Source organism: Lolium perenne, chromosome 7 (genome assembly GCF_019359855.2).
Source record: "Lolium perenne isolate Kyuss_39 chromosome 7, Kyuss_2.0, whole genome shotgun sequence".
NCBI lineage: Eukaryota > Viridiplantae > Streptophyta > Magnoliopsida > Poales > Poaceae > Lolium > Lolium perenne.
Genome location: NC_067250.2, coordinates 213,907,006 through 213,926,062, shown reverse-complemented (window position 1 = coordinate 213,926,062; position 19,057 = coordinate 213,907,006). Strand labels below are relative to the sequence as shown.

Genomic DNA, 19,057 nt, shown 5'->3' with positions numbered 1-19,057 from the left:
ACTTTGTCATACATGTAAGACATCACACCTAGCACAATATTAATCAATGGTTGTGTATGAATTTTTTCTAGTTCCAAGTGAGAATTGGTGTCATCACCATAGAACAGCGATTGGCTGCAACGAGGTGCTTCTGAGAGGGCCGCCACCGAAATTAGACCCGGCTCTCGCTCTTTGCTAGGTTGGCCTCCTTCCTCGGGATGAAGGCAGCAATTATGTGATTTTCATGTATGTATAGTTATCTAGGGTGCATTGGATCAAGTCTTTGGAACACAATGGATGTGAGGTGGGTTTTGTGGTTGCAGTCTTTTTTTCCGGTTAAAAGAGGATTTTATTACTCTATAGGGATTACAAACTTGTCGTGGTGAAGCACCTGAAACAAACATGCAGGCACCGATCTATGCCAAATATCAGTTCTACCCTTCACTCTCGTAAAATTTGCAAGGCAGTGACTAACCCTATTTTGTGTATGATCCACTTTTACAAAAGAAATAATTCTCTCACTCAAAACTAACTCCTTAATATAAGAGATGGGGAATGAAAGTGATGACCGATCATGTGAATTCTCCATGAGTGGATCCACTAGAGGAGAACAATCCAAGTTCACAAGGATTCGTTTATCGCAACACTGCAAAACCAATGACAAAACTTCATTGCAGGCCCAAGCTTCAACCTCCAAAGAATCGGCACGATGAATCAATTGTCGGTAGGGCGAGAAGATCGCATGTTCTTCTTCATCCCTAAGCACCATTCCAGCTTCCGCATTGCCGTTCTCAGGATTGAGTGAACCATCGCAATTCAGTTTAGCCACCCTCGAGGTGGCCTAGTCCAATACTTGTCTAGATGCTCCTTCATCTTGGTAGGCTTAGGATCCATTTATAAACCATAGACTAATGTACCCTTGCCCTTAATACACTCCTCCGTAGATTGCTCACGCCTCAAGCCCTCCACCAAAGGTAGAGGTTTTGTGGCTGCGGTCTTGCATATATGAAAAATCTAGTGAGAAGCATAACCTTTTTTGGACGGTCAACAAGCGGTGTGGCACATCTACCTTTTTATTGGGAAGTGTGGCACATCTACTTTATGTGTCTGTGAGTTGTAGACTGATGTTTTTCATTCTAAACACGCACACACAAACAGCCTCAAAATACTCTTGCTTACATTTATGAGACAACAACAGCCCATTGGACTTCCAGAGGAAAGGGCCTATGACATCCAACAGGGCAAGCCCACTATTCCCATTGGACTTGATCCAGCCAACGAAAGTCCACAGCTCTCGCTATCCGGCCCACGAGAGCCCAGTCAAAAGCTTTACCCACCTCATCGTCATCCTCTCCGGTTCCTTCCTCGCAGAAACCAAAGCACGCGAGGAGAAGAGATTGAGAGGGAGGACGATGGCGAGGAAGAGGAAGGAGCTGCTGTCCTCGGCGCCATGGCGCACGGGGGAGGCGGAGGAGGACGACGAGGCGGCCAGGATGAGCCGCGAGGGCAAGGTCAGCGTCACCAGCAACCCCGGGGAGACGGCCACCATGAACGTGCCGCGCAGCAAGCGCCCCGACCTCGACCTCGCCGTCGACGACTTCGAGGAGGACGACATCGACCCCGAGCTGCGATACTCCTTCCAGCGAAACAGCAGGGTACGCCAGCCCGCGCCACGCGCCAATCTTTTCCTTATTGCCCCCCTCCCCTTCCCTACCTGTGATGCCCGTAGTATACTTGTTTCTTGGTGTTGGGCGATGCGCTCTACGTGTTGGGCGAATTGTGAACTCGCGGTGATTTGCAATCGTAATGGAATGAATTTCCGTAGGATCAGTTTTCAAGATTAGGTTAGATACTGTATGCCCTTTCAGACATAGACATCACAGGGATGTAAGTATATAATTTACCCTTGCAACGCTGACCAGAGTAATTAAGGAAAAAAAAGGTGAATGGAATACCAAATTGGTAAATTGCATTGCCTGAAATCATATGCTTGCTTGTTGCCCTCAATCTTGTCAACTCTCGATTTCTGCGATGTCTAGGTTCTCATCATGTATACGTATACTATTTTCCTCAAGACAGTGTTAAATCAACAAAATTCACTCTCAGTTAAGTCAATTAGTTCTTGCCATTGTCACGCACAGATGTGTAGGCCATGTCTGGTATTGTCTACCACTAGTGGCGGACGCAGGGAAAAATTAGAGAGTGGGCACATCTCAATTTTTTTTTGTACTCCCTCAGTTGTGGTAAAAGTTTGCCAAACAAATAATATATAAGGCCAATTGATTGATTGTCTGCCCGTGCGTTACAATATGTTAAAATACGCCTACAGTTTTAGAACCCACTAATATAGTTTTTAGCACACATAAATCTTAGGGTTTGTACTTACTTTGATGATATATAATTAAAAATATGTTGTTTCAAGTTTCAACTCAGCTTGTGTCCACAGTACAACATTACACCAAGCCTTTGCAGATATATCAATATGAATTAGCAACATCGTATGATCAGCAGGATTTGGACTTGTCAATCAGTAATCTTGCAATTCAACAAAAACGGATCCAAGATGCTGCTGTGTTCCTCTGTCCTTAAAACGAACGATGTACCTGTCCTGGAGCTATAAAAAGGAGATGATAAATTGTTGCAAGCCTAGTGCTGGGTTACTGCTTGTGACAAGATCGAAGTCCAAATCTTGGTGAACGGAAAGAGATTGGCCGGCTGGAACTGCACTTTAAGCATCACCATAACAGTGAGCTCGCTGTTCCCTGTACCTGCCACCGACCGTGAGGACAGTACCAGGCCCAAATCCTCCTTCAACGCCGGCCTGGTGTGGAGGGAGCTGATGAGGGCTGATGGGGAAGCCAGGCTGGGGGCCGGAGGCGGAGGGGAGAGCCGGGTGGAGGGGGGCAGCCGCCGGAGCAGAGCTAGGTTGTCCGTTCGGGTCGCTCTCCTTCGCTTGGTCGTTGACAGACAGAAAAGGGCCAGGGAAGCCAAACTGGACCTCTATCTCACAAAACATTAGGGGTATCCCAATTTTGTTCCAAAATTCTGGGTGGGCCGTGGGCCACGCTCCCCCCGGCCCGCCCCCTGCGTCCGCCCATGTCTACCATGTATGGGATTTATTGCAGTTAGAATGAGCATTTATGCTAACTTGTTCATCGTCATAGTCCTCTTACCATCATAACCTGAAAATAGACATGTTGATATTTAGGTTGTTTGCCCCAGCCCTTAAAATGAATATGTGCGCACTCACGGTCTGCTGCTACATAATATATGTAGTTTTCTAGTTTGAACTAGCACCATGGACACCATTAGGATCTGGAAGTCACCAGACGTGGATACCTTCCCAATGGATACCATGTGCTGCTATGTGTAGGTTATGTAACATGAGAGGGTGAAAGATCCACTCACCATTATATTACTTGTCTAGTGCATCGTGCAATCCTGCATGTTCTATGCCATATGGCCAGTGATGGTTATAATAGTGTACTATTTGGCAGCACACAGCAGATGCTAAACCACATATGGTCTTGTGTTCCTTTTCGTGGTGTAGCTAATATTGTTCTTCAGTCTATACCCTCTTCAGAAATTGAAATTGAACAAATAGCTTTTGAATTGTGCTATCACTGTACTATTTATCAACTGATATTGCTTCAAAGAATAAACGTTTTAACTAATACAAAATAAAGGACCAACTGGAAATAGTGTAATAATAGCCCATGGTGATTTATACTCCATCCATACCAAAATATATGGTGTTGCCCATGGTGATTTATACTCCATCCATACCAAAATATATGGTGTTGTCAACGTTTTAAAACTTTGATACTAATACATGCGGAAGTATATGGACTGGGCATGTAATAATCATATTCCTTTATTTTTTCTTCTAAAATACTCTCATAATTTCTTAGGTTTATTAAAAGTGAAAAACGTAGTTAAAATCATGTGTTGGAGATTGTGAAAAGTCTAGAACACCATATGTTTTTGAGTGGCAGGGAGTAGTTCCTTTTTTTCGAAAACATGCTTGTCTCTGTTTGAATTATACATAAGAATTGAGGTTATTTAACCCCTAGAGTGCACTGCACTGGACCGTCAGAGAGATATTGCCTTTTTAGCCGGTAGAAAGATATGTACATGAAGGTGAATAAACAGAAAAACTATCAAAATCCCCCTCATTAAGGACTACTGGTTTTGAAAACAGTGGAACCTTTTACTTTATTCTGTTTTTCATTGGTTAATTATCTGACAAGAAGTCTTTCGCTTTGCAGTTTCTGAAGAGAGTTTTCACTGTGGACACACTTGTCAAGCCTCTTCCTCCTGTGATGGCATACAGTGTCTCCCGGAATGTAAACTTTTTCTTCAAGATCTTCACACAGTTCTGGGGTGAGTATATTTGATAGCAAGATAGTATGTGTTAACGCTGTTAGTTTCCCTTGTTTTGCTCCTCTGATCTGATGCATCTTGTTTTTTAACTGCCATTCGGCTTGCTGTTACGTACTGTCAATTTGTTACCTAGTTGCCAGAAATTTCATGTTTGTTTGAAATTTAAGTGCAAGGGCTAGTTGATACCTAGTTCTTGATCTCCATACACAACTATAATCCTGATATATGCTAAACTTAGCTCGCCATAATGACTGAGCTCTTTGAAGTAACATCCACTTCCCAGGCCCTGGTTTGTTCCTTCCCAGCAAAGATATTGGCTATAGAACAACACTTTTTTTTCATTTGAAGCCATACTTCATGTATCATTATAGATGTTATTGATATACTTCTCAAATCTCAAGGATGAAGACATACTAACAGCATTTATTTCTTTTTAATTCATTTGATCAATGTTAGCGGATCATTATTATGTTAAGTGTAAGGGCTTCCCAATGGTATTTCAGTCAAAATGGAACGGTTATATGTTAGTTTAAACATTGTAACTACCTTGTGTACAAGTTCTAATAGGACATCAGCACTTCTTTCCATTCTTGTTAAATGTTGCACCCCATCCCTTGCAGACGAAGAGGGAATTGCTAATGCACAGAGATCCCTTGGACTGGGGAGTGAGGATGGTTCCCGACGGGTTCGCTGATCACCAATGGTTTACTGAGCAAGTTTCTGTAATGGATATCTCGTTGAGCTAGATTCTGGAGGGTTTGTTATACTTCAGAAGAAGGGTGTGATATGTCAAGTTTGGATTCTAGTATTTGTTTCGTGCATTTTCTGCTAGTAAAACTGGCTGTCATATATTGTATTCACAAAGGTCGTCCATCTTTTTTTTTGAACTTAAAATGATAAAGTTAGTGCCTCAATTCACACATTTTGAATCAGATTATAACCCTTAACTGTACCTCGTTGCTTATCAGCATTTTTGGAGTATGCCCGGGTCAATACAGAGAGTGGATTCACAGGGCACATGCCATGAAATATTCACAGTAGGGCGTACCTGTTATAATTTCGAAATACCATCGGCAGTGTCTCTACTCCTGAATAGCAAAGCTACCAGGCCAACAATTATTGGCGATTCATTTGGATCACCCAAAATAACGAATTTATGCGCATGAAAGAACACAACTGATTGGAACAAATGGGCAAGCCCTGCTTCGCAAGCAAAATTGCTGCTGTTCAGGAACTTTCTTTTTCAGTCAAACAAAAGAAATCAGATCATGTCATGTCCTTTTTCTCGTGTATATCTGTCTTGGCAGAAAAGCATATTATGTTGTGCACATTTGTTGGACCAGCATGGCTCCCTAACGAGAAACCATAAACTATGCATCTCTAGGGATTTTTCTCCAATCATAGGCAGGCATTTTTTTTGCTTGGCTCTAACCGATCCTGCGACTTATCAGGCTCTGCATTGGCTGCTTTTGGTGTTCCAAGATTCATGGCCAAAAATGCAAGCAGTGGTCCTGAATGGTTTTGCTCTCCTCTGTTTTTCCGTTTGCATCGCCCGAAAGCTGGCTTTCCAGAGGCGATTGGCTACTGACTTGTAGCCAATTGATCACTTAGTATACTTGCTGTCATGTCTATTATCTAGTACATCCACCATGCATAACAAGGACAAAGGTTAGAGAAAATTCAGCGTGCCATGGCAGACATGAACAAGTGCTTGCACATTGTACCACTAGCATATTTTGTACTACTTTTATTTTTTATGGACTAAGGTTAGCCTAGGATAGCGTAGACTAGGTATAGATTTATAGTATTTTTATATGTGTTTCGGTGATTGTGTTTCATCCATAATCTCTACCTTAGTGTAGCTACGGCAGTTGAAAAGATGAGAAAAACAACGCAAACACCAGTAGATGGCATATTGTCACATGCATGGTCACATAAAATAAATGTAGATTCATGCCCCTTGCACCAAGGGTTAAAAGGCCAAATACGAAACCTGATACTGGCTAACAGTTTAAATGTACCAAATGTTGTCACTCAAACTTTTACAGGAGTAAGTTAAGTAGATAAGTTCTTGTGTGATATTGCTCCATAAGATGCTCTGTTAAACTAGAGCCCTAACTGCAAGAATCTCTGAGGAATTCGTTCATGGATTTGTTCATGCAGCTGCGCATCTCAGTTATGATTTATGAAACAAGCACTAATGCGCTGTTATGATTAAGGCAAAAGTATAATATCTGAGACTACTATCTTCCCTTTTATTAAGGTAGAATATGAAACAGCAATCTGTAGCCAGGAAGCCACGAGCTCAACTTTCAGGATACGATTAAGCAATAGGTTAATTCAAGGGCAGCTTTAATATGATGATGTTACCTAATATGATTGGCTGGACTTCATTCTTGATTCTCGGTGGTGTCCAGGTACAATAACAATTATTTTGATATGTACATGTTTGAAGGGAGGTCATTTTTTTTCAAGAGCCAATGTTTTATTCCCTGATTAATTAACGTTGCTAAAATTATTACGTATAAAATGTGCTTTATTTTAGCATCATTTGAAATATATTCCTTAGACAATCTTGCTGCTGATGACTCTTAATTGTATATCTGTAGAGATAGAATGAGAGCCTAGATATGCAAGATTGTTACTATGTTATTTAACGATAGATGTATCAGAAATTTAGCTTGCAACAGCCACCTAATAAGGCCAAAGGAACATGGAGAGAAACTAGCACAATACTCCCTCCTTTTCAAAATAGGATGCCTATAATTTTTTGGTCAGAGTCAAACTTTTAAAGTTTGATCAATCATATAGAAAAAATATCAACATCTACAATAGCAAATGCACATGATATGTAAATATATTTGATGATAATTCTAACAATATCAATTCGATATTATAAATGTTGACACTTTTTTTCTACATAGTTGATCAAACTTTGAAATGTTTGATTTTGACCAAAAACTGTAGGCATCTTATTTTGGGAAGGAAATGATTTTGACCAAAAACTTTGAAATGTTTATTAGAGTAATATGTCTCTATCGAAAAAATTAGAGTAATGACCATTAATTTGGTTAACAAAATATGTGATATATGCCACAAAAGTTATACCATTGGATTCATATTCAAAACAAGTTTCTAATGGTATAATTTTTAGGCATATATCTCATATTTTATGACCAAATTAATGGGCAATTTTTTTTCTCGAAATGCGTATTACCCTAAAAAACAGGTATGGAGGGAGTAACATATTCATGACTAGCTAGCCTAGGGGTAAAGTAATAGTGTAGTAATTACAGAAGCAACATGCTACGTTCATGGATATAGAACACTGCAAAGAGCTAGCATCTAAAAGGTCTCAAGTGTCATAGGCCAAGCATGCATGGAGTAGATTACATGACAACAATCTTTCTCTTGAGAATGTCTAATGAGCACTCACTCTCCTTTGCCTTTCATTAATCGAAAGGCAAATTAATTGGAATCTAGTGAAGCTTTATGCCCCAAACCACTAGCATCTAGTATGAAGCATCCCACAAGGAGATGTCTCACCAGGTGGCAGCCTCCCAGAACCCCGCCATTTCACTGATGAATCCACACTGACATCTGGAAAAAATAATTTTTCTTATTGTGTACACTTTTTGTGCAGAAAAATTAGGGACTTTGTGGCGCTTGTTCTCAACCATTGATGTGAAGGTAAGTTCTTAAAGACCAAGCACACAGGTTACATGTAATGCTGGTGAAGTTCTTGCAATCTGAATCATATGAGAGATAGTGGGCTTCTTAAGTCTCACCAGTCTCCAGAATTCAGATAGATCTGTATATCTTGAAAACCAAGTGCATTCATTTAATTTTTAGAACCACTTCTCCTTTATTTTCAGCGCGTAGTGTGACAATTTAAGGAGCCACTTTATGTTCATGTCAGGATGTATTTTCGACGAGGAAACATCATTTTCCTCAATAAGGTACTATATATTCTCATTCAGAAAACACAACTTTCATGTGTTCGCAAGCTCACCGTGTATGAAGCTCGTGTATGTGCGTGCCAGAAAGAAAATATTTAGCGGGGGATATGGATGAGAATTTTCAGAGCACTAACAAGAGAGGTGTTTTAAACTGCAAATTGTTGGGTACAGATGCTTTGTCCACCAAAAGAGAGAGAAAAGAAGGGTTATTGACATGACACCAAATGAGCATCCGGTTTTGATTAAGCTAGTAAAGCTAGCTATCTTTATAACAAGACATATAGTCGTAAAGCAAATAGAGGAGGAATTCATAGCCATTAGCCGCCCAATGTTGCGGCGTAAAGGGCCAGCAAAATTGTTCTAGGAACAACAGTAAAATCACAATATATCTAGCTGTCCCTTGACAATATTTTTCTTTCATCTTGTATTCTTGTGGGTTGACATCTGAACTTTTTTTTAAATGAAATTTCACTAGTTACATCTAAACCTGATTGTCGCCATATATTTTGTGTGCCCATTTTGAGTTGGTGCATCTGGCTTATCTGGTCCCATCGACTAGCGGACACAACAGATGTACCATGCCATGAATCGCCACGTGTCCCAACTTCACGAACACGGCGCAATGGGTAGACACGGCATGAGCCAAGTCTAAACGAATCCAACGGTGCGACGCCAACTCACTCCTGGTTTTTAACTTGTCACTTTTCGGATGCGAGGCAACTCGCAAAGACAGCCCAAGCAAGCACACCGTCAAGTGTTTAATTCTCAGACAAGAGGGTAGTCGCAGAGACAATCATATTGGCCAAGTGTTTGTAATGGTTTTGTGCATATATTATATTATGAAACGTTCGCAAGCCTCAAACACTGGCAGGAGGACGATGTAAATGGACGGGTCTCGAAGGCAACCATTATTATTGTCGGAGATGCGACGAGGGGGCTAGGGAATTGGTTCCTGCGCCCACTATATAAGCGGCATCTCTAGCCACACCTGTGGTTTAACCAGGACAGGAGTCTCACATAGAGAGAGCTGCAAGGGTGCAACCGCAACAACCTCGAAGCTAGTCCAAACTAGTGGAAGGTTGTGTGCAATCCATCATCTATCAAGTATCCATCATCATCCATGGCGAGAGGCAAGGTCCAGCTCCGTCGCATCGAGAACCCCGTCCACCGCCAGGTCACCTTCTGCAAGCGCCGCGCCGGCCTGCTCAAGAAGGCCAGGGAGCTCTCCGTCCTCTGCGACGCCGACATCGGCATCATCGTCTTCTCCTCCCATGGCAAGCTCTACGACCTCGCCACCACCGGGTAGGACATATACCTTTCACTTTCAGTTTGATCGAGTGATTGCTTCTTCAACCACCAGCTCATTTGTTGATCTTGTGAGCAGAACCATGGATGGGCTGATCGAGAGGTACAAGAGTGTCAGTGGAGAGGGAATGAGCACCGACGGCAGCGGCGAACAGAGAATGGTTAGTTTACTCTCTTCCTTTTCTAATCGCTTTCCTAATCACCATGTATCAAGTTTAGTCACATGTGAGGCTTACAAGTGGGGTCCTCGGGCCACATGTCAGTGACACATCTATTATACAGCACAATTCGGCAAAAGTTTAAAGATTGACCATTTATTTCACTAGGACCCAAAGCAAGAGGCAATGGTGCTGAAGCAAGAAATAGATCTTCTGCAGAAGGGACTGAGGTATTCCCATTTCTCTTCAATTTGCTATAAGTCACATTCTGATATACCAAAATAAAAACCACAATAGCTACATAATGAGATGAAATGATGCATCTTTCCAGTATGTGTAGTTTGATTTCAGAAGGACCAACATAGTTTACCATTCAAAGCTACCGTGACACCCTGAAATCCCGGTTTACTTGCACAAGCCAACATTGATTCAATAAGGCCTCCATAAGACTATAACGATAGTCTATGCAACTCACTGAATCATTTCAAAACGCCCCCACTCCACAGACTAAAATAAACTACTCAAAGAAAAGGCTGTAACGTAACATAGTTTTCGTTTATCTTATTTCGGTAAATGGACAGTTGGTCTTGACAAAATAGAAAATCATGGCAGGTACATTTACGGAAACAGGGCAAATGAGCACATGAGTGTTGAAGAGCTGAATGCCCTGGAAAGGTACTTGGAGATATGGATGTTCAACATCCGCTCCGCAAAGGTAACTGGCAGGAAGCCTATAAATTATAGATAGAGAAAGTATTTTGGGTACCACTAAAACTTTCTTGTCTAACAGATGCAGATAATGATTCAAGAGATCCAAGCACTGAAGAGCAAGGCAAGTCAAGTACAATAGTTCAAATCTATAAATAGCCAAAACCCATTGACAACTTGCTGAAAATATAGTTTGATTCCATATATGCAGGAAGGCATGTTGAAGGCAGCTAACGAAATTCTCCAGGAAAAGGTACCAATTGTATATTGACATGAAACTGCAAACTAGTTTTTGTAGATGCAAAACTTGTGTGATGCCATGCAAGGAAGCAAGCTGATACCATTCGATGTGTTACTGCTTGCAGATAGTAGAACAGCATGGACTGATGGACATAGGCATGACTATAGCAGATCAGCAGAATGGGCATTTTAGTACATTCCCACTGATAGAAGAGATCACTAACCCACTGACTATACTGAGTGGCTATTCTACTTGTAGGAGCTCAGAGATGGGCTATTCCTTCTGATGGTAATAAAGCCCTGAGGGATTATTTCTGTTGATTATTAGTGTGTAATATGGTTAATTAATACTTAACAGCGCCAGTGTTAAGGTTTGCTGTGGTACTACTTTGTAATTTGTATAGGCCATATTCCCTCAGGAGTGCCCTTAAGGCCTTAAGTATTGTATTGCCTTGAGTTGTTGTGCTTTGATATTCCCTAAAGAACTCTTGAGGAGCTCTCATGTATGCAATGTCAAATAATTAAGAACTCTGTTTGCGTGTTACTTCAAGCATTGGCATGTTGCTAACTTACTATCCCTCGAGTAATTTATTTTTACATGTTCATGATATTTGTTTGGTGAATGATCTCAGTTTGCTTGATTAAGCAAATATGACGTGCAAACAAAAATTGTAAGCAGCAAGAAACCATCTAAACTAAGTGCCAAGAGCATCATCTCAATGTTCTAGTTGCATAACAAGGATAAATGAAGCAGCAGCAGAGTTAGAAAACAATCGTCTCAAAGGTAAATTAATGCAAGTGACACTTACAGTATGACATAACATCAAAATAATGGCCCAAAGAAATATGCAGTTATTAGGTCAGTAAAGCTTGCTCTAGAATTCTCTTATCCGATATGGAATCACAATCACTTGCATTCACAGGCTTCAAGATCAAGGCTCATATGCATATTGGAAATCTGACTGGAAACAGTCTTGAAAAAAGTATGCATTCCGAATATTATTTTTCAGGTCATTGAATACTTACAAGCTGCAAAGTAATCATTTGATAACAGATAGACTGAAAAGTACTGGCATTTAGTTTTGCACAAGTGCGAGCATGAACATTGTAGGGAACTGAGAGCAAACTCATTACAGAGAGAATAAAATACATTGTCCAGTTGATTGCCACAACCAATACGCACCTTATTAGAAAAAGACTAGGAAGTAAAAACTACGAATCCCACACTGGAGACATCATTGTCTTGTCAAGCCAGTAGGCTCAAACATCCATACGCTTATGCTTTAGTCTTGTTCAGTTCTTCTGGCCTGGTTAGCAGAAGAACAACATACACAGCAAGGTTAGAATAGACCAGGAAATCACTGGTGCCGAAAGTAAGTAGAATATTTTAATGCAGGCCACTCCTTTCAATGGTGTGTTAACTAGTACTGTGCAAATGAACAATATTGCACTCCCTAAACCTTAATACTCCTAATTCGGTCACATAGCATTATGATATATATCTCCGATATCTTTACATCAACACTACTGGAGAGACAATAATATAATGTTCAGGGAGATTCAAATAGAAATATGCAGAAAAAAATGAAACACCCTCGTACTGTCACTCAGTACAATCACACTACCAGTCACTATCGGATAATAATTTTGTAAGACAGCTAAAGGAAGTACATGGCAAAACGCAAGAAGACATTGTCATGCAGTTTTATGCATACTCTTAAGTGTGACCAATTGCACTTCACTATTATATACTTGCTCTATGATAGCTAAACAGAAACATGTAAACCTAAACGAAACACTGATGCATTCACTTGACTACGACCAGTCTTATGCTAACAAGTAACATCATACTGAAGTTGACAAAACCACATCTCGTATTTCTATCAAAACAAGTCAATCGCAGCCAAAAATCATAAAGCCACTCAAATGCCAAATTATCAACATCCCTTAGTCACAACGTTTACACATGAACCACTGGAACCACTATCATAACGTCCTCTTACAAAGAGGAATATAGCAAATATGCAACATAGCACATGTTGCCTTTCGGAACTGAATTACAACATGGAGATAAACAGAAGTAGTAGTATGTGAAGATAACACACCTGAGACCTTGTCCTCCCACCAGTAGATGAACCTGAGGTTGGCCCCCTGCTTGTCCATCTTGTAGAGCTGGTACCAGTGCTCGGCCACCTCCGATCCGAGCACGGCGCCGGTGAGCGCTCCGAACCCGGTCGCCAGCACGACACCTGCAGGCAGGCGGGCAGGAAGCGGGCCACGGATCATCAATTCCCACCCCATCTCGATCAACGACGTATGCAAGTCAATAAATCAAGATCGATCGATATATTTTTCCGTACCGTGCGGGCTCTTGGAGTACTTGATGGCGACGCCGCCGAGGTGCGCGGCGCCGACGAGGGCCCCGCCGAGCGCGAACTTCCTGGACTCCCTCAGGGCCTTGAGCTGCAAACGAATCTCGGCAATTTAGAAGGGGAAATAAGCGGAAGGGGAGGAGGATCGAGATCGGGGGACGGAGAGGGCGAGGTAGGGCAGGAAGGTGCCTGGGGGCCGTAGACGGGGTCGGAGGCGATGAACTCGTCGACGTCGGCGTCGGACCACTTGGGGAGGGGCTGGTCGCGGCCGTAGACCTTCTTGAAGTAGTCGAGGAAGGCGAAGTTGCTCGCCCAGTGCTGCTTCACGCCCTCGAAGTGCTCGCCGATCCCCATCGCCGCCGCCGCCGCTGCAGTTTTCCCTCGGTCGCTGGTCTCTGTGGATGCGATTCGACGGCGAGCTTTGGGTTTCTTGGGAAAGGGAAGGGAGGACCGCAGCTAATAAATGGGCTGGATATCACTCAGATGGTCAGATGGACCAAAATTGGCCTGTTGCCCAGATGGTTCATGGGCCGCATGTGATAATTGGTCTGGGCTTACAAATGGTGGCTCAAAAAACTGTTGTGCTACGCTTTGGTTGGCTCAAAAAAAAAAATTGTTGGCCAAAAAATTGCCGAGTGAATCGTTGGTATGTTGCAACAACCTTGGGTCCGGAGGATGTGTGGCAAAGTCACGATTTCTCAAAAAGTGCGGTCAATCGAGATTACAAAATCTAAGTTTTTTTCTAAAGAAGAGATATACAAAATTACTCAAAATTAGAAGAAAAAACACCAACACACGCTTGATGCGCGGCGCAACGGGCTTGAGCCTTATCTCCGCAACTGCTAGGATGACTATGAGTGTGGTGAGGATGAAGACAATTGGGTGTCGACATAAGCATTGCTAATTCGCTATATTCTCTAAAATTTCCGTCCATCTCAGTCACCTAAATAGCTTAACATTTGATCTAAAATAGTGCATTATTTTGATTGTACATAATATTAGCAAAACATAACAACAATCTTGGGTATGTACTCCCTCTGTTTTTGTTTATCTGGTTTACCAGGTTTTTCCAAAAAATATGAAAAAATATCAAATTTTATTATACAAACTGCATATAATATGAAAATATACTTCGAACTTTACAAATTTTAACTTTAACTAAACCTAGAACACGAGGTAATTGTGAATGGAGGGACTATACCGTGATATGTGTTAGATGTATATATCTGTATATTGTAGTTTCCCCATATGTTAGGGGGCTTTCTGTATATGTGCACCTGTACATGTACTATATATTGTGGCCTTTGGCCCCTGGTAATATAACAAGCATATTGCCCTAACATGGTATCAGAGCAAAAATTGATCCTCTAAATTCCCCGGCCGACGTTGCTTGTTCCGTCGCCCGTCCGTCCCTCGTCCTCGATCTGGTCTGCCTCCTGCTCCGCTCGATCTCCAGGCGCCAGGCCCGTCCGACACCCTCGATCTCCCCGCTCTCCTCGCAGCGCCAGGCTCGGCCGATCTCCTCCGGACCGCCTCCGGCTCCGCCCCGCTTGCAGCGCCCCGTGGCGTAGGGGCTCCCGATCCGCCCGCCCTACCTGCTCTCCCACGTGCCGTGCTTCGATCGCCCGCTCTACTCCCAAGCGTCGCCCGCCCGCTCTGCTCTTCGCTCTGCTCCCGCGCTGGTCCGCGCCGCCTGCTTCGCTCTGCTTTGATCCGTCCGCATTTGACTTCGATCTGAAAAAAAAGCAAAAAAAAGAGCTATGTCTTCCTCGGGCTATGTTGCGATCCCTCGCTGCCCGGTGATCTTTGATGGCGCGAATTACCCTGATTTCGCTGCCTTCATGCGCGTCCACATGCGCGGTCTTCGTCTTTGGGGTGTCCTTTCTGGCGAGGTCTCCTGTCCGTCGCGCCCCGTTGCTCCTACGGTGCCTGTTTCACCGCCACCTGTTGCCCTTGCCCCTGATGCTACTCAGGCGGATAAGGATGCAGCCCAGAGTGCTGATGACACTGCTCTGGCTGATTATGACCGGAAGGTCCAGGACCACTCTACTGCCGTTGCGACTTACCAGCTGGATCTGACCGAGTACACTCAGTGGATAGATGAGGATGCTCGTCTTCGCTTGTTCTCACCTCCGGTGTTACGCCTCGCATGTGGCTGAGTTTATGGGTCTTCCCACCGCTGCTGCTCAGTGGGCTTTTCTTCGTCAGCGCTATCAGCCGTCTGGGGATGCTCTCTACCTGTCTGTGGTCCGCCAGGAGCATGCCCTTTAGCAGGGTGATTCTACTATTGATGAGTTCTACACTCAGAGTGTTGCTATTTGGTGTCAGCTTGTTTCTCTCCGTACAGCTGTGTGTGCCACCTGTCCCTGCTATCTGACTGTGCGCGCGGATCTGGAGTTTCAGCGCGTTTTGAGTTCTTGCCGCGGCTCCGTAAGGAGTTTGAGCCGCGTCGTGCCCAGCTGCTTGCCCGTGGTCGTGTTCCGCTCTCTGAGGTACTTGCTGAGCTTCGTGCTGAGGAGACTCATCTTCGTGGTGCTGGTCTTCTTGAGGTTCCCTTTGTTCTTGCTGCTCGTGGCCCTCCTGTGCCCTCTGCTCGTGGACCTCCTATTCCGCCGGCTTCGTTGCGGTCTTCGTCACAGCCGATACTCCCTACTCCTCCATTCCAGGGCCAGCGTCAGCCGCAGCAGCCTCGTGGTTCGACATCCCTTCCTTGCACCTACTGTGGCAGGACTGGCCACACTTGAAAGGACACGGATGTCGCCAAGAGGGGGGGTGAATAGGCGGTTTAAAACTTTTACGAGATGGGCTTAACAAATACGGAATAAAACTAGCGTTTACTTTGTCAAGCCCAAAGCCTATATACTATGGTTCACCTATGTGCACCAACAACTTATGCTAAGCAATACAAGCAACTTATGTGATAGCAAGATATATAACTTCAAGCACGATGGCTATCACAAAGTAAAGTGCATAAGTAAGGAGCTCGGGTATAGAGATAATCGAGGCACGCGGGAGACGACGATGTAGCCCGAAGTTCACACTCTTGCGAGTGCTACTCTCCGTTGGAGCGATGTGGAGGACAAGTCACTCCAAAAGCACGAGGGCCACCGTATTCTCCTCGAGAATTCCCACCAAGAGGGATGTCCTCGAACCACTATGTAACCTTAGGGAGGTTACCGAACCCGCACAAAGCTTGGGGCTATCTCCACAACTTAATTGGAGGCTCCCAACAAATTGCCACAAAGGCCTTGCCCTTGAAGAATCTCCACAACTTAATTAGAGTCCCCAAGAACACCACTAAGATGCCATAAAGGCCTTGCCCTTGAAGATTCTCCACAACTTAATTGGAGTCTCCAAGAACACCACAAAGATGCCACAAAGGCCTAGAATCCGTCTAGGGTTCCAAGAACCCAAGAGTAACAACTTTCTTGCTTTCACCTCCACGAATCACCGTGGAGAACTCAAACCGATGCACCAAATGCAATGGCAAGAACACCACAAAGATGCTCAAGTCCTTCTCTCTCAAATTCCAACAAAGCTATAAAAGCTATTGGGGGAATAAGAGAGGAAGAACAAAGGAATTCACAAAGAACACCAAGATCAAGATCTAGAGAGTTCCACTCACAAAGAGATGGATTTGATTGGTAGAAATGTAGATCTAGATCTCCTCTCTCTTTTGCCTCAAGAATATGCAAGAATCATGGGAGGAATCAAGAACTAGGGCAAGCTTTGAAGTACAACAATGGAGGGGAGAGAGAGAAAGTGAACCAACCAGCCCAAGGAGGAAGAAGGGGGTCTTATATACCCCCTCCCAACGAAATATGACCGTTTGGGGCCTCCCAGGCCGGAAAATCCGCCCCCGGGCCGGATTATCCGCCCCCCGAATTCGCCCCTGGACTCGGGCCGGATATTTGGCCGGATATTTGCCCGGAATTGGCCATTCGGGCCGGATTATCCGCCCCCCAGAAAACTGCAGAAACACCAAAACTAAAACGGGCATAACTTTAGCATCCGGACTCCGATTTTGATGATCTTGGGCTTGTTTTGAAGCTAGGAACAAGCTCTACAAGATCATGCAGGAAACCATCATAGTCCAACAAGGGAGGATAGAAACAAATGATGAAAGGTTTGACCTATCTAAAAAAGACATACCGGTAAAACCTCCAATCTCGAAAATGCAACAAGTTGCCCGTGCAAAAACCATTCTTGATGAACTAGAGCTTGTCATGAGAATAAGAACAAGCTCTAAAACATAACATGGATAAGATCCAAATAAAACCAAGAAAGATGATGAACCAAACTCGAAAACGCAACAAATGATCTATGCGAAATCCGTTTTCGATGAACTAGAGCTTGTCATGAGAATAAGCACAAGCTCTAAAACATCACATGGATAAGGTACACAACCAAGAAAGATGATGTAAGTATGCAAAAGTTTGAGCTCTCTCCAAATGATACGATCGAGTTACTCACTCGAGAGCCCTCTTGATAGTACGGCAACTCAACTATAAGCCGGTCTCCAACTACACTATGAGACCGGTGAGAAAGAAACCCTATCAAGAGCAAACCTTATACTTGCGCATTTCACTTGAGCTTGATGACGACGATCTTGACCTCAACAAGATGGAACGCCTTTCTTGCTTGTGCTTGCTTGACGAAGTCTTGTGGATTGCTCCCCCATAATCCACCATGGGAGAGCTTCTTCTTCGGCGCATCTTCACATAACCATGACCACCATGTGGATTGCTCCCCCATAATCCACCATGGGAGATCTTCTTCTTCGGCGCATCTTCACATATCCATGATCACCATATGGATGTCAAGACTCAAGCAAAGGATCTCTTCGAGATGGCTCATCTTAAACTTGCACTTCATTTCTCCATGGCAAGCTTCAAGCTTATGAACTCTTCGAGTTGGCTCATCTTGAACTTGCACTTGAACTTGCACTTCATTCTTCATTCTTCATCATGTTGATGTCTTGAAGTAACTTGAGGGCTCACTTCATCTTCATTTTCAAGACATACTTGACACTTGATATCCTTCATCAAATTCTTCTTATTGCAATCTTGAAGCCAACAAATGTTTCAAGAATTGCCTATGGACAACTCCTACAAATATAACTCAATGCAAACATTATTCCATAGGTATTGTCATTAATTACCAAAACCACACATGGGGGCTCCATGCACTTTCAATCTCCCCCATTTTGGTAATTGATGACAATCTCTTTGAGAGGGTTTATATAAGGAATTTAAGTAACAAATAAGTTGAATATATAGAGCAAACTCCCCCATAATATATGCATGTGTGAATGATCTTGACTTTCATTGCATATATTGGCATTCAAAGCCTAGTAGAGTTTCCTCTAAATATTCAACTATGCAAAGCAACAAGATGCAATGCAATAAAGGCACATGCTTAAGCACAAAGCAAAGACATAACCAAATTCCCTTAAACCCTCCAAACTTCTCCCCCATTGGCACCAATTGCCGAAATGGGTGAAACATTTAGAAGACCAATATAGTGAGAGTTCCTCCATAGCGTGTGTATTTCTCATAATTTGAGTGGAATCAAATGCACATATCCAATGACGAATATTCGGAGGGAATCACACTATAGATAGGATCAAAGATTGCAAAAAGATAACAAAGTCAAGAAGCTTCAACAAATGAAGCAAGCAACCAAATGAACCATAAAGAAGATACCAAAAGAAAGATAGATATTATGATAAGATCAAGAAGATTGCTCTAAATAATATGAGGAAGCTCCCCAAGGTTTGTGCACAAAACTAGACAATTTGCATTGGAGTATAAAGTGCACAAACATGGAATCATCACTCCCATAATATCATTCAAAAACAAAAAATACCAAGTGAATCAAACTCTAATGATCACCACAAGATAGTGCTCTAAATCAAATGAGGAAGCTCCCCAAGGTACATGCATAAATTAAA

General features: G+C 43.0%; 3 protein-coding genes across 3 annotated transcripts; 2 read left to right on the top strand and 1 right to left on the bottom strand.

Moving 5' to 3' along the window:
• The first annotated feature begins 1,329 nt into the window (after positions 1 to 1,329).
• On the top strand, positions 1,330 to 5,314 carry LOC127314255 (uncharacterized). The gene is made up of 3 exons (XM_051344705.2): positions 1,330 to 1,634; positions 4,248 to 4,362; positions 4,983 to 5,314. The coding sequence occupies exons 1-3, from the start codon at positions 1,392 to 1,394 to the stop codon at positions 5,054 to 5,056; spliced, it is 432 nt and encodes a 143-aa protein (XP_051200665.1). The 5' UTR covers positions 1,330 to 1,391; the 3' UTR covers positions 5,057 to 5,314.
• A 4,007-nt stretch (positions 5,315 to 9,321) lies between these two features.
• Positions 9,322 to 11,285, top strand: LOC127314256 (MADS-box transcription factor 26). Its single transcript, XM_071823080.1, has 7 exons — positions 9,322 to 9,623; positions 9,706 to 9,787; positions 9,953 to 10,014; positions 10,397 to 10,499; positions 10,575 to 10,616; positions 10,704 to 10,745; positions 10,858 to 11,285. The coding sequence occupies exons 1-7, from the start codon at positions 9,442 to 9,444 to the stop codon at positions 11,017 to 11,019; spliced, it is 675 nt and encodes a 224-aa protein (XP_071679181.1). The 5' UTR covers positions 9,322 to 9,441; the 3' UTR covers positions 11,020 to 11,285.
• A 421-nt stretch (positions 11,286 to 11,706) lies between these two features.
• Positions 11,707 to 13,539, bottom strand: LOC127314257 (succinate dehydrogenase subunit 6, mitochondrial). The gene is made up of 4 exons (XM_051344708.1): positions 13,294 to 13,539; positions 13,093 to 13,195; positions 12,838 to 12,981; positions 11,707 to 12,039 (listed from the first exon to the last, which is right to left on the bottom strand). Exons 1-4 carry the CDS (start codon positions 13,456 to 13,458, stop codon positions 12,026 to 12,028), a joined length of 426 nt encoding a protein of 141 aa, XP_051200668.1. The 5' UTR covers positions 13,459 to 13,539; the 3' UTR covers positions 11,707 to 12,025.
• Positions 13,540 to 19,057: the final 5,518 nt, after the last annotated feature.